Here is a 13731-nt window from a genome sequence, read left to right on the forward strand (position 1 = left end):
ATGGGGAAGATCCCCCGACCGTAATTTGTCTTCGTGCTGAGAATTTGCTTGAAAAGAGGTGAGGATAATATTAGAAAATGAGAGAACAAGTGCTTTTTAAAAAAAAAAATTGTCAGATTGTGTTGAAGAAATTAAGATTGGTTAGGATAAAGGTAGGATAGGATGAAACTATATAGGAAGGCCGAGGCTATTGGATTTTTGTTGTAACATTGACAGGAATAAACTTAATAATTTAGGAACCAGTCAGATCATATCTTTATACATTACTTTACATAATGGTTTAATAGCCTTTGGAAATCTTGTAACAAAAAATATATATTGATTAAAACTAGATTTACATTGTTCCTATGTCTGTCTGGTTCCATGAACTATTCCATCATTTCCTAGCGCAATGAAACAAAGTCTAGACATCTTCAGAAAAATATCAAACTGAATGCGAAATGTTACCCTACAACATCTGCTTGGAGATCGCCATTCCCCAAGAAAACTAACGCTCGGTCCCTTTCGCGGGTTTTCCCTCCCCCATGCCCATATATGGATGACGTTGTGCATTTCAAATTCGCAGCCTCCCATTCATACTAATCACACCGAAGTGCGCTGAGCTTCGAACCCGCAACCTTTGCAGCCCTGTACCGCAGAAAGAGTCACGTTCATTATCTCAGAGCTGTTTTTCTAATCTCCTTTTTTTGGAAATCATCCAAATCTTAAACACTCTCCCGGTAGGATCTTAAGAATCTAGGTCGTCGTATCTTTATTTCAGGAAGAAGATACAAAGATAGACAGGTTTGAGTTCGTGGCCGGAAAGGGCTGGGAGATCGTTGTCCACCGAATACTTCCTGTTTCCTTCTCTTGGTTTGGGAGGAATTTTTAAGACTTTTTCGTTTTCGTGAAAACGTCAGGATACCGCAAAAATGTCTGCAAGCAACGAGCTGACGGCAAAGCTTCAGAGGAGGCTGAACATCAACGAAGGGGACGAGGAACCCTCCCCCCACTCTAACGTCTTCAACCCGTACACCGAGTTCAAGGAGTTCTCAAGGAAGCAAGTCAAGGACTACGAGAAGATGTTTAAGACGTGAGTACTTAGGTGGCTAGATCTTGAGACGTTTACGCGTGATTTAAAGGCTTATCTGGTGTAATCAGAGCTTCTGTTTGTCTGTAAATACACTCATCTCCTTTGTTTGCCAACAGAGAAAGTTTTTTTGGTTACAGTAACAATTTGCCCCCCCCCCCTCTTTTTTCTGTAGTGCTACCTTGTACATGTTGTTTCTTGTTCCTTTCGAATATTTTTACCACAAAAGAGAGCTGTTATATGCTTTGATACACCTTAAGGGTTAGTAGTTTGTTTATCAGGAAAGTAGATCGTGAATTTCAATTTGTTTTGAACGTCTTTAGTAATTATTTTAGGGCTCGATCAACCAGTGCGGGCCATTCCATATCATTACTAGGGGGTGGAAGAATTTTTTACAATCCTACTACTAGAAATTTTCTTTTGGACTTTGTCATATTTTTGTCATTCCTGTAATTCAGTTTTCAAAGTTACTTTCTTCCTATTCTATTATCTGTTAGAACGAGTCATTACATGTCAAATTCTGTTTGCTGGCAGTTCTTATATTTGTTTACACTTTGCAACCGTTAACGGCTTAACTGTAAAATTATTGATTCTTTGCCAAGAACATTTTATGTGACAACTAGTCACTTGTTAAGTTTACACAGACGTTTACATCATAACTGTTACTCAAATTGAAAATATGCTCAATGATACAAGAAATAATTATTGATTATTGAATTAATTTGGCAATGTTATGATAGGTATTATGCTAGTAGACTATTCACTCTTTCTTGGCCCATATTATTTTTCCCATACTTTTTGGTATCAGCAAGGAGGTAACCTCCTTGGTATCGGTTAGATTTTTTTAGTAAACCATGTTATAATCTATCCTGGGATCTAAAATTGACTTATCTTACCTACTAGTAGATAAGTGGACTGTTTTCTATCTGATTGGCTGTATGGAGTTCCTCTGCACCAATTGGATTATATCACTCGCACCATGTATGACCTACAGAAACCTTCCACCCCCTGGCACTTAACTGAGCATACACAGATGACGTTTCCTGTAACCTGTATGCTATCTGCGAAGCATTTAACTCCAAACGAACGTTTTTCGGAACATTTAACTCAAAACGGGCAATTTTCTCAGGACTGCTCAGTTGTTATAGACAGCGCCACGTGTGTGATATATGTTTAGGCCAGTATGAAAACCCCACAGGAAAAAACAGTGTGGTCATATGTGGTATGAGTCATGGTTTGTACAGTTGTGTGTAGCTGCTCCTGTTTCCCTTCCCACAAGGGAACATGATTTTTACCCTGTGAAGTGATGTCCCTCCAGGGGGAGTGCTAGAGTGCTGCACCATTTGCGACTAATCCAACCATCTGATGGCAGTTTGTCACCTGTTTCATGCATACCGTAAATGCAGAAATGTTCGCGGGGATTTAATTTTGCGGTAGGGAGAAAATGGAGTGTTCGCTGTGGTTTTGAGTTCGCGTTTGAAACAATAGTACTACAGTAGTAGTACCACAGTCAAACAATGGAACAGCTTTTCACTGTGGTTTTAAATTTGCGGTAAAGAGTCCACAGCGAACATAAAACCGCCGCGAACATTTCTGCATTTACAGTAGTACCAAGGACAGCATAGCCTGGAATCCAAGGGTTGCTTCCCTGCCAACAACTTGACAAGGAAGCGATCATTCAAAGCGTACTAAAACTAACAAGCCTGGATTCAAGACGAAGAAGAGCATTCCTTTGAGTTTGACATTACAAGCGACATATCTAGAATCTATGATTATGACATTATGAGTATGATTATGGGATGTCAAATCACAGAAACCTTCCAGACATGTGATAACATGCTGCTGACTGATAGAAATCTACATTGTATGTCATTGACAACCTAAAGTAGAAGACAGGCATGCATTTTTTTTATTGCCATGTTGAAGAGGTCCAATGATGTATCCCTGGGGTACACAACTCATAATTGAGTAGTAAGCTCACAGGATTGTGGGAGGTGGGGAACCACAAGAATCTCCAGGGAGTTGGAGTCAGAATGTACATTGAACCAGACAGCAATGTTTCAATGTCCTAGGGGTATGTTTATAAGTCATGAGGTGAAATTCTTGTACTTAGCTATAGGCTTTTACACATTGATTTACAGTGCACAATTTGTTCACAGGGAGAAAACATGGTAATCTCATATAGCTTAAATCCATGATCCAAGGGGAACATATTATCCTTACCAAGTGTAGCAACAATGCATGTCTGTTGATTTTAACTCCCAGTTTGTGTACATATCAGAGGATCATTATTGTGGCAGATTTCATGTTCAAAGTCCGTTTAGTATCACTACAAGTACAAGATGTTGGAACAATCTGCCTCTGTTCAAAGTAAAATCACACTTGGCAAAACTCCCATGACTTCTCAAAGATCTGAAAGAATATGATTTGATAAGGAGGAAATGTTAAAAAAATTATTTTTCTGCATGACGTACCATTTCGCAAATATTCAATGGCTGACATTCTTTGATTTAATTACAGGAATGATCAAGGAGAAGAAATTTAGTTTCAAAGAACATTTTACATGCGGGGCCTCCAAGGTCAAGACAATTTGATTTGATTTAGCTTGAAAAATAAGACCCTTTAGCTTTCTAATTGGCCTTTGCTGAAAGTCTCTGAGGTGGAAAATTTCTTCAGGGGCTAAGATAATTGAATTATCTTATCAAAGCAATCTAAAAAGGTCAGATGCCACATCCATGCACAATGAACATACAAGTCAACCTTACATGGCAGAGTGCCTTATGGTAATGTTTGCAGGGACCCTATTTTTACTTATACAGGTTTGACTGCAAGTTCAGGTGTGGTCCATGGTAATAACTCGGTCCAGATACATGTGTATGGCTGTGTTACTTAAAAGCAAAAAAAAAAAAAAAAAGATTTAAAAAAATCTATTTCAAACCTGCTCTGGTGTTCTTTCCTTGTCCAAAAAATGTTACATGACCCGTAATTTGCCCTTGGACAAGAAATTGATTTATCTCTTTCGGCACCGTCTATATTTAGTAAACGGAAATAGCAGATACATCACATGCAAACGTGAACATTTGGTAAGAATACATATACACACTGTCAGCTTTCCACAATTAGAATAGTTCTCTGTCAACCTTTCAGAGTCACTTTTCAACACTTCATCTCTCTTTTGTGAAAAGTTGTACATGTAGTACTAATAGTATACAAAGCCACAACTTGTCTGGTGCCTTTACTTGAAAATAGGTAACACGTTACAAAAAGGTTATGTTTTCAGTACTGTTGTGTGTGTCTGTGAACAGCTTAACCCGACAAGCTGTGGATGGATCCTTATGATATTTGTATGTGGGTAGGGGTCAGAAAAATGAAGGTCAAGTTCGATAATGAGCCAACTAGCGGCATTCTAAGGTACTGCAGCAGAACTTCCGGTTTTGATGTCTCGTGTTCTGGTTCTTATATGTGCAGGGTTGTGGCTGCTTGTGCTACATGTAGTTGTAGGTCACCTACATGTATGCCATGTATGCTACAAACAGATGAAGAGAAAATGTTGGTCTGACAAAATCTTTCCTAACAGGGTAGTTTTACACTTGTCTAGCTGATTATCAGTAATATTATTTTAAGAGCTTTCTTGATTAGTAAAAGGGTCAACATTTTTCCTTTTATGGCATACATGAAGTTATCTTGATTATGTCCAGACATGATAAACAATTCAGGAGTCGCCTTATAGATTATTGATATTGATACGGTCCAACAGGAAGAAAAATAACTCGGTGACCTTGCAACCTCTTGGTGAAAAGTGCAAAGTACAGATTACAAAATTTTCCTGTTGATATCAGTGTAATGCACTATTTGCTTGTGAGAGTTTTGAATAGATTTGCATTTCTTGTACACTAAGTGAGGGGTCATATATTTAGATTGGAATTCTTTGTGAACTAGATCTATTCTACCCACTTCTTTTTAAACTGCAACATCTGAAACCCAAAATTGGAATTTTAGATGATAAGAGGGAAGTGGCATTTTGTCACTGAATGAATCCAAAAAACATGCTAGAAATAGTATCTTTGTGAAACTCATAGAAGCTTACAAATTGCTTAGAATTACTGTAAATGTAGAAATATTCGCGGTGGTTTTATGTTTGCGGTATTCGACATGAAATGTTTACTGCAAACTTAAGCCACCAAGAAGAGCCGTTCTATTCTGTGACTGTAGCACTAATATCGTTTCAAACACAAACTCAAAACCACCGAGAACACTCCATTTTCTCCCTACCGTAAAATTAAATCCCTACAACCATTTCTGCATTTACACTTTACAGTATTTTGGGATATTCGTAGAAGCTTACAAATTTCTTAGAATTAACCCCACCAGGAAATCATTAGGGTCACTAGGGGTCACTTCACTGGTGTGGTTGACCTGGGTTGCAGGACAGTGGCTACTGGGTTGTTTGTTGTCTCAGGGAGGGAAAGGGGAGGAGCCGCCTCACTGTAAATAAACTGTCAATAGACTGCCTGGAGTTTACATTGTACGGTGTACTGTATTTAGAATTAGAGGAGTTTGTTGTACTCTCCAAGCAGAGATTGTAGAGGGAAATTGTGACCTTCTGATCATTTGCCCCATTTTTTGTCAGCTCTTTCTGGGGAGAGTAGAGTTGTTGGGCTTCTTGGGCAGTTAAATTTCTACCCCTAGAAATGCCCAATACATTAATCTCCAAGCAGATCCACACCGGGCGAGTATTGGACCCTCTCTGGCTGACTGGGCCTTCTCTGGCTAGCATACTACGATTTTCGCGCCCGGTGTGGATCTGAGATTACAATACATGATGATGTACATGTATGTCTATGGTTCTATGCATATTTTAAAGGAGGTTTTTGCAGTGTTTTGAGTTTGTGGAAAGTTTACTTATTATTTAGATTTGTATGATTTATGAACTGTAGCCTTAAATTATTGGGCTTGTAAGGTAAGATATTGTTTCAAATTCGTAGAAACTGTTCTTGTTATTTAAATTTATATGATTTATGAACTGTATCCTTGAATTATTGGGCTTGTAGATCTAAATTGAAATATTGTAAAATTTTGTTAAACACTTGAATTTCCTTACTCATACAAATATCATATAAATATTTATGTACTGTTATACCCAGTGCTTTTGTGTTCGCAATATACACATTTGTGGTCTTTGTAAATACACATTTTGTATTTCTATGAAACCCCTGGTGTATTGTGTATATGTATATGTTGCGCTGGTGAAAAAGCAGCTTTTAAAGCTTGAACCTTGAACGGATTAGAGCGGTCATGGCTTTGGAATTTGGCACAGTTTGTCAGAACTTTATGTGCCAGTGTGATTGGAGCCAGCTAGACTGGACAAGTATTTCATTCATGGTGACACAGATTCTAATAGCAACAGGGGCTGTACATTCCTCCCATAGTGGCACTTATAAAAGACAACAACAGCAAAATTCCATGGTGTAACAGTATATGGAAACCCCTGCCATAGCGGTACACTTATACGTGTATGTACAAATGTACAGGACAAGTGCAGTAAAATTCCACCATACTTTAGCAATATTGAGTCTAGATTCTCACATGTTGGTGCCTATCAAAACAGGACCAACCGCTGTTCAGTGCAACGAGTCATAAACTAATGAGTATGAAATTTACCGGCCTCTTGAAATGTCCTTAATAGTCTATTACACAAAGCTGTTAACATTCCAGCTCAATGGATACCTTGAGTTGAGATGATTTTTTTCTTCATTTTCCCTCTTGTTACAACATACTGTAAATGTATTTAAGTTTGCGTGGTTTTTATTTCGCGTTAAGGCGAAAATGGAGTGTTCGCGGTGGCTTTGGGTTTGCGGCAGCACTACAGTCACATATACTGCTACAGTATTGGAGAAAAATGTTTGTGGTGGCTTTAAGTTCGAAACGGTCGTGGTGAAAATGGCAAACATAAAACTGCCGCGAACATCTCTGTATTTACAGTATCTTAGTACATCTTTCCATCACCTAGAGAAAGTACCCCAGACGTTCACTCCCTTGAAACCATGTTATTAGAAAACCTCTTTCTGGTTGTCTTTCCCTTTCTGAAAAGGTCTTGAACCGAGCAGGATGACCGGCTTAACTGGGATTTGTTTTGGCTGATCTGTGGATGTTTGGTGCAAGTAAAATGTTTTTAAAGGCCCAGATTGTGACAACAGTTGTAAAACTTTCCAGAGCATGTCAGTTGCTTTAAGGGGGAGTATGTCATACCGATCTACTACTTTCCACCTGTGCATGGAATCTGTTAGTGTTACCCTGTTTCACTTCTCTCGATTGCTCCTTGGCGAAAAATTTGTGCTAGTCTGTTGGGAGATTAAAATTATAAAGAGCTAAATGACTTAGGTCGAGTAACGTAAATACATTTAAGTTCGCATTTCGCGCTATGGGGAAAATGGAGTGTTCGCAATGGTTCAGGGTATCGCTATAGTAACATACTGCTACAGTATTGGACAAAAATGTTTGCAGTGGTTTTAAGTTCGCTGTGAAACTGTCGCCGCGAAAACCGTGAACATGAAACCACCACAAACACTTCTGCATTTACAGTAATCTAAACTGTACTTTAAGAGTCAAACTTCAAGAGAGTAGGCAAACTTGATTTAAAAAGTAAATTTTCAAGGTCTGAAAGAAATACATGTACATGTATATGCAAGGAGGTTGTCTCCTTGGTATATGTATATTCACAAGAGTTAGAAATGCACTAGTATATACACAGAAGATGTGAACTATCGTACTAGTGCCCAAGCATGTATCCTTGTAAAAAGATCTGCTTTTCCTCAGGGGACTTGTTCAATTTTCCCTGTAAGAAAAACAGACCCATGTTGTCAAGGAACCTGCCAGAACTGCCAGAACTACTTGGGAAGGAAGCCCTGATTGAGAGGTAAGAACACAGCAGGTAGGAATTTGACCTGGCCGTGGTGCTGCTTAAGAAAACATGGCTGCTGAACTTTAAACCAATTTCTTTTAGCCCCCTACCCTCAGGCATATAGAAGAAGAAAAGAACTTCATTGCATGACTATTGTAACAGGTACAATGTATGGCAACTTGTACATTCATGACACTTGAACTATTGCTTATATCTAACAATTTTAAAGAACAAATCTAATTTATGAATTACAGTAGAGACAGTCTGGCTATGTTGATAACAGTATGCGTCAGGAATGTATATCATTGTCTTGTTTCTTGCCTCTGGGAACTTTGATGCTGGAGTACTGCAAATCTGGAAACTTTTGTGACCGCTCTACTGCAAATTCACTGCACCATGAATATTTCTCCATTCTAGAAGTTCTATGACTGCTGCACTTCAGAATTGTTTCAACCGCAAATTTAAAACACGGCGAAAGCCTCCCTTCCCATCCTACCAGGGAAATAAAAGCACTGCAAAAGTAGATTAAGTTACAGTATGAAGTTAGGCAAGACCCCAGGGTTAAAGGAGTCAATGGCTGGATTATGTAAAACGCCCACCAGTCTGTAATTACCTGGGGCAGGAACCAGTGGGAAAGACAGCTCCAATTTTGACTCTGGTGGTTTTACATGTAAATTAAGGGGTGTTGTCCATATAGTCTGTATGACACAAACTCCAGCTGTCCGAAGGTATCTCTCCCCTCCCCGCGGGTGGATAGCCGTTACAGGCGGCGAGCGGACACAGGGCTTGATTGAAACCAGGCTATTGTCCATAGTCCATTGTCCAACACCACCGCAGGTATATTTACACACAGCATCGTAAGTCTGAAGACTTTCGACCTCGTCTCACTCTGTTGTCATACGCCAGCAATTTTCCTTGCGTAAATCGGGCCTTGGACCCCCCTATTTGTTGCCCTTTTGGTGCTTGCCACCCACTCCCCCTTCCTTGATGTCTTAATAGAATGCTGTTCAAGAAACTGTTTTTTCATGCATCTTGCTTGTCTTTGTCTTTGAATTTTCAAAGATGAAACCTTCAGTAAGAGGAGTGACACCTTAACTGACCCTCATCTATATTCTCCTACAGTTCCCAGCTTTCCTGACAGCTTTCCCACAAGCAGGGGTTGTCATGTGATGAAAGGAAGGGTCTGTTCTTTGTACTAGCCAGATAAAGAACCACCCTAATTCTTCTTTGAAGGTCATGAACGGCGTTGTTCTCTTGGTCTCAGAGTCCAAACAGGGACAGCCGCTGAAGGTCTTTTGATGCTGTCCTGACTGTCCTCTCATGCTGTAAATACTGTACATTCTACCATTCACAGTGGAGCCATTGTATTCCCCCCCCCCTCCAAAAACAGTAGATTTCTATAAAAATGTAATCTCCAAGCAGATGCATTGGTGGAAAAGGCCGTATCCAACTGGCAAAAGGAGTTTTAACTTGAAGCGGTTAAAACTCCTTTTGCCAATTGGATACAGTCTTTGCCACTGATAAATCTGCTTGGAGATTAATAAAAAAGGGCCTAGCTGCTGGGATCTCAAAAATAAGTTTGCTAATAAGATCAACCTATGTCATGAAAATGTCCTAATCAATGAGCTAAGTCCAATTCAAACATTGAAAAAAAGGGGTTGCTCTTTTTCCCAGAAAATAATCCATGAGTCTGATGTTACAAAAAAAAAATGATGTCAACTAATTGGCTTGCAATTTTGTTTGAAATTTAACCCTGTCAGCTCTACATTGACACATCCAAAGTCTATTGATAATGTAATTACCCAAAGGTTGGTTCATGAGACAGCAATGATTGACATGGGCCAGGCTGTGTCTTTTTCCCAAAGAGGCTCTCAAACGCTGGCAAAGCTGTTCCCCCTGTTCGTGACAGATGTATGAAGGTGGCCAGGTTAGGTACAGCAGGAAACAGGCGACAGCTTGCCTTCTTTCACCTGTCCTGTGTGATGTGTACCATCTTGTGTTGTAACATCGTACTAGGATCATTTTTCCTGTTACTTATTAACTCCTTATTAGCAATACAACTTTGGTACCAAAAGGCTACATCAGCAGGAAGAAGGTTAATGCTATTCTCCAAGAATAGAAGGAGGGCTAGTAGTGACCACAATGAGGCAGACGAGAAAAGAATTGCGGCCACTACTAGCCCCCTTATAGGAACCAAAACCTCTGCTTGGAGAATAGAATTCCTCTGGCCACAAGAAAGGTGCGACGAGTTGGGCACAAGACATCTCTTTAATGCTGTTGGATGAGCTTCGATGATACAGATGTCTACGGCCTCGGGTGAGACCCGGGCTTTTAACCTTGGAATGGAGGGCTAAACCCAGACCAGTGTCAAGGAGTGTCAAGGATTGTCGAGGCTTTTACAGAAGAGTACTAGTTTACGAACTAGGTTTCTATGCGGCTGTGAACCAACGGGTTCGACTACGAGATTAATAAAAACGAGGCGAGTAGAAAAACGATATGCGACTGTGAACCAACGGGTTCGACTACGAGATTAATAAAAACGAGGCGAGTAGAAAAACGATAAGATGGGACTCTGTATGATGGTCCCTTGACGATGTAATATAGCTTGGTCCTAGTGACGAAGTCTTGGCTAAGAACTACTGGACTTCGCGCTGAAGTCTGCTACGAGATGATTAGAAGCTGATGTTAAGATAAAGCGTATAACAGTGTTCGCTGTGCTGGCTGACTAGCTCACTTGGGAGGAAATGTACAGTTCTGCAACTTATCTAGCTAAATAGGTCCTTTTACGGGGGCTTGGCTATGTGAAGTAGCGTAGAGTTCGTTGTTTTGCTGTTGACAGTTGGACGAGACCTGAGTTGGTCGCGTTTGTAGCACTGTAGGCACGAGTGTTCTCTGTTGTCCGTGCTGGCTGCCTGGGTGGGGGAGGATGTCCGTCTTCTTCGAGATCGCGCAAGACTCTGTCTGAGGCTATTGGTCGGGTCGAGTCACGTGTCCGCGCAATTCCCCGCTACCCCGCCTGGTGGCGTGGTACCAACATAATTCCTCTGGCCACAAGAAAGGTGCGACGAGTTGGGCACAAGACATCTCTTTAATGCTGTTGGATGAGCTTCGATGATACAGATGTCTACGGCCAGGCCGAAGGTGTGCCCAAAAGAAGAAGTGTGTGTGGGGATAGAAGTTGTAGTCGTGGCGGAGTCAGGTTGTACGTCGACGAAGCAGGCTTCTCATGGCGACGGGGAGGCGCAGGCGTTGTTCCATCGACGGCTGCAGGTATAGAAGGTCTGCGTTAGAGCGCCAGTCGCCGTGGCGTTGGCGGAGTTCTCTCGGGACACCTGCTTCGAAGGCAAGTGTGTAACCGCCGCGTCGGAGGTCATGCAATGTGTGGTAGCCGGCTGGTAGGTTCGCGGCGGCCACGAGTTTGGCGAAAGCCTTTTCTAGGATGGAGCTGGTGACCGGTCGGAAGTGACGGTGTGGCGTTGGTGGTAGTTGGAACGCTGGGGAGTCTTGAGTGGCCGGGACAAGACGTACCATGTTGTTGTACGCGGTGACTGGGCAGAGACGGGAGCCTGGTATGGCGAGTACGGGGGTCAGGAGCTCTCGTTCATTGGCCTGGATTGTTTTTGACCAGCTGGTGCGGAGCAGCAGGCCCTCTGTGGCCACTGCGATGTCCCGACGGCAGAGGTGTCGGTTTGGGTTGAAGGTTTTAGCGGTGGAGGGAACCAGGTTTGATTTCCTGAAGTAAGCGAAGAATCCTATGAGGATGATGGCCCAGATGGTGGCGTCCTTCGCGTTGTGGAGATCTAAGGCTCGGTGCGCCTTGAGCAGGAACTCTGGTGTGACGGGGTGGTGTTCCCTGGGCCGGTGTTGTAGCTGTCTCTTAAGGCCCTTTAGTGTCTGCTGTAGTTCAAAGTGTTTGAGGTCAAAGTCAAAGAATCCGTGGTGCTGGTGAAGCAGTTTCACGGAGGATAGATAGTGTGAGATGGAGGCGGGAGAGCGCAGGGACCGACTCAGGAACTGCGCGTAGCAGGAGAGGAGGTGCGCCGTGGCTGGTAGAGGTTGTTTCTTGAAGAAGCGGCAGAAGGCCAGGTAGGCTGTGAAGTGAGTCTTGTGATTGGCCTGTGTCGAGGCAGCGAAGGCCGAGCGTTGTGTGCGTAGCGTGTCCTGTTGCAGAGTCCGCCATGCTGCCTCTGTGGTGGGAGGAAGGAATGGTCAGTTGAGTACGTGCTGGGTGTGAAGTCGAGAGGTTCGCTGGCTACCACGGGTGCGAGAATTGGAAGAGAGAGTGGTGAATCTGGATGGCCGTCCAGACCTGGCCGTCTGTCGCGAGCTGGAACTGTGTCTGATAGCTTGGGTCTGTGTGCCAGCGACTGAGGAAGTCGGCCAACCTGTTGTCGACGCCTGGTATGTGATGTGCGTAGAGGCGGAAGTCGTTCGTTGCCTGCAGGTAAACTAGTTCCCTGGCACAGGCCTGCATAAAGGTGTCTGTAGAGCGACCGGAATTGATGACGTACACGGTGACGGTGTTGTCGCATGCGATGTTGATTGTGCACCCGGCCCAGGCGGCGCACCATACCTTGCACGCCACGACAACCGCGAGCATCTCTAAGCGGTGGATGGGGTGGTCTTGCTCGCTGATCTCCTGCGGGAACTGTGTGTGAAAGCATTCCTGTTGGAAGGTGCCCCCGCAACCGGTGAGGCAGGCGTCTGTCGTTGGTACATCAGGTAGGCCGCGGCCTGGCAGATCATGAATGAGTGAGACGCCGTTGAAGGCTGGGAGGAACCTGAGCCACCATTGGATGTCCTTACGAAACTCGCTATTGAGGCGAGCCCTATGATGATTGCTGCGGAGACCTTTCAATGTCGTTATGATGCGAGATAGGAAGACTCGCCCCGGTGTCACGCAGGCGGAGATGAATGAGAGTTTGCCTAGAATGGCTTGAATCTCCCGCTTTGTCGCCCGTTTCTTCGTGGTCCAGAGCTTGAGGTCGCTGAGAGTGTCGCTGAGCCTGTCGGGTGTCACTTCCTTGGACATCTTGTCTGAGTCGTAGCCGACGCCGAGGAAGGTCATTTGTGTGGAAGGTGGAGTGGCTTTGTCCGCCGACTCCTCTAGTCCGAGGGTGTCGAAGATGTCGCCCAAGACGCGGAAGGCCTCTTTCGCGCGGGTTGGTGTGTCGGCGCCTCCGAAATCATCTATGTAGTTGACGCACGAGTAGCCCTGCTGAGAGTAGACGAAGGACACGGCGTTCGTTGTGCGCTGACAGGCCATGGCCGCGGACCGGAGACCGAAGGGAAATGACGAGTCGAAGTAGTAGCCGTTCCGCCATCGGTAGCCCAGCAGGTGGTAGTCGTGGGGGTCGACCGGGATTTGGCGGTATGCCCTGCTGAGATCCCTCTTAAACATGAGGCAGCCTTGACCCTTGGCGCGTAAGAGTTCCTCAAATGCGTCGTAGCTGGGGAGAGTGAGTGTGAACTGGTCGCCCAGGTATTCCTGCGCCGGGATCCCGCTGTTCACAGAAGATCCTGGGGGGAAGCTGAGGTCCACGACCACCCTGCGTTTTTCTGAGTCTCGCTTGGAGACTGTTTGTAGAGGCGAACAAGCGAAGTGCTCGAATGGGGTGTCAAAGAATGGACCGTGGGTGGCGCCGAGGCGAATTTCTTTCTCCAGGTAGTCTTCAACGGCATCGCTGTGTTCGCTGGCTGACGGGTGATTGCGTAATGTGGATCTAGGAATGGTCGCCGCAGTGTAGCCCACCGGCCAGCC

General features: G+C 43.6%; 1 protein-coding gene across 1 annotated transcript in view; it reads left to right on the plus strand.

The window, feature by feature from the left end:
• Positions 1 to 583: 583 nt before the first annotated feature.
• The window catches only part of LOC136443668 (EF-hand domain-containing protein D2-like), a 41566-nt gene continuing 28418 nt past the window's right edge, over positions 584 to 13731 (plus strand). The window contains exon 1 of the mRNA XM_066440989.1: positions 584 to 1072. Within this exon, the coding sequence (XP_066297086.1) occupies positions 912 to 1072 (161 nt within the window). The 5' untranslated portion in view covers positions 584 to 911. The remainder of the gene's footprint in view (positions 1073 to 13731) is intronic.

Source organism: Branchiostoma lanceolatum, chromosome 10 (genome assembly GCF_035083965.1).
Source record: "Branchiostoma lanceolatum isolate klBraLanc5 chromosome 10, klBraLanc5.hap2, whole genome shotgun sequence".
Classification (NCBI taxonomy): domain Eukaryota; kingdom Metazoa; phylum Chordata; class Leptocardii; order Amphioxiformes; family Branchiostomatidae; genus Branchiostoma; species Branchiostoma lanceolatum.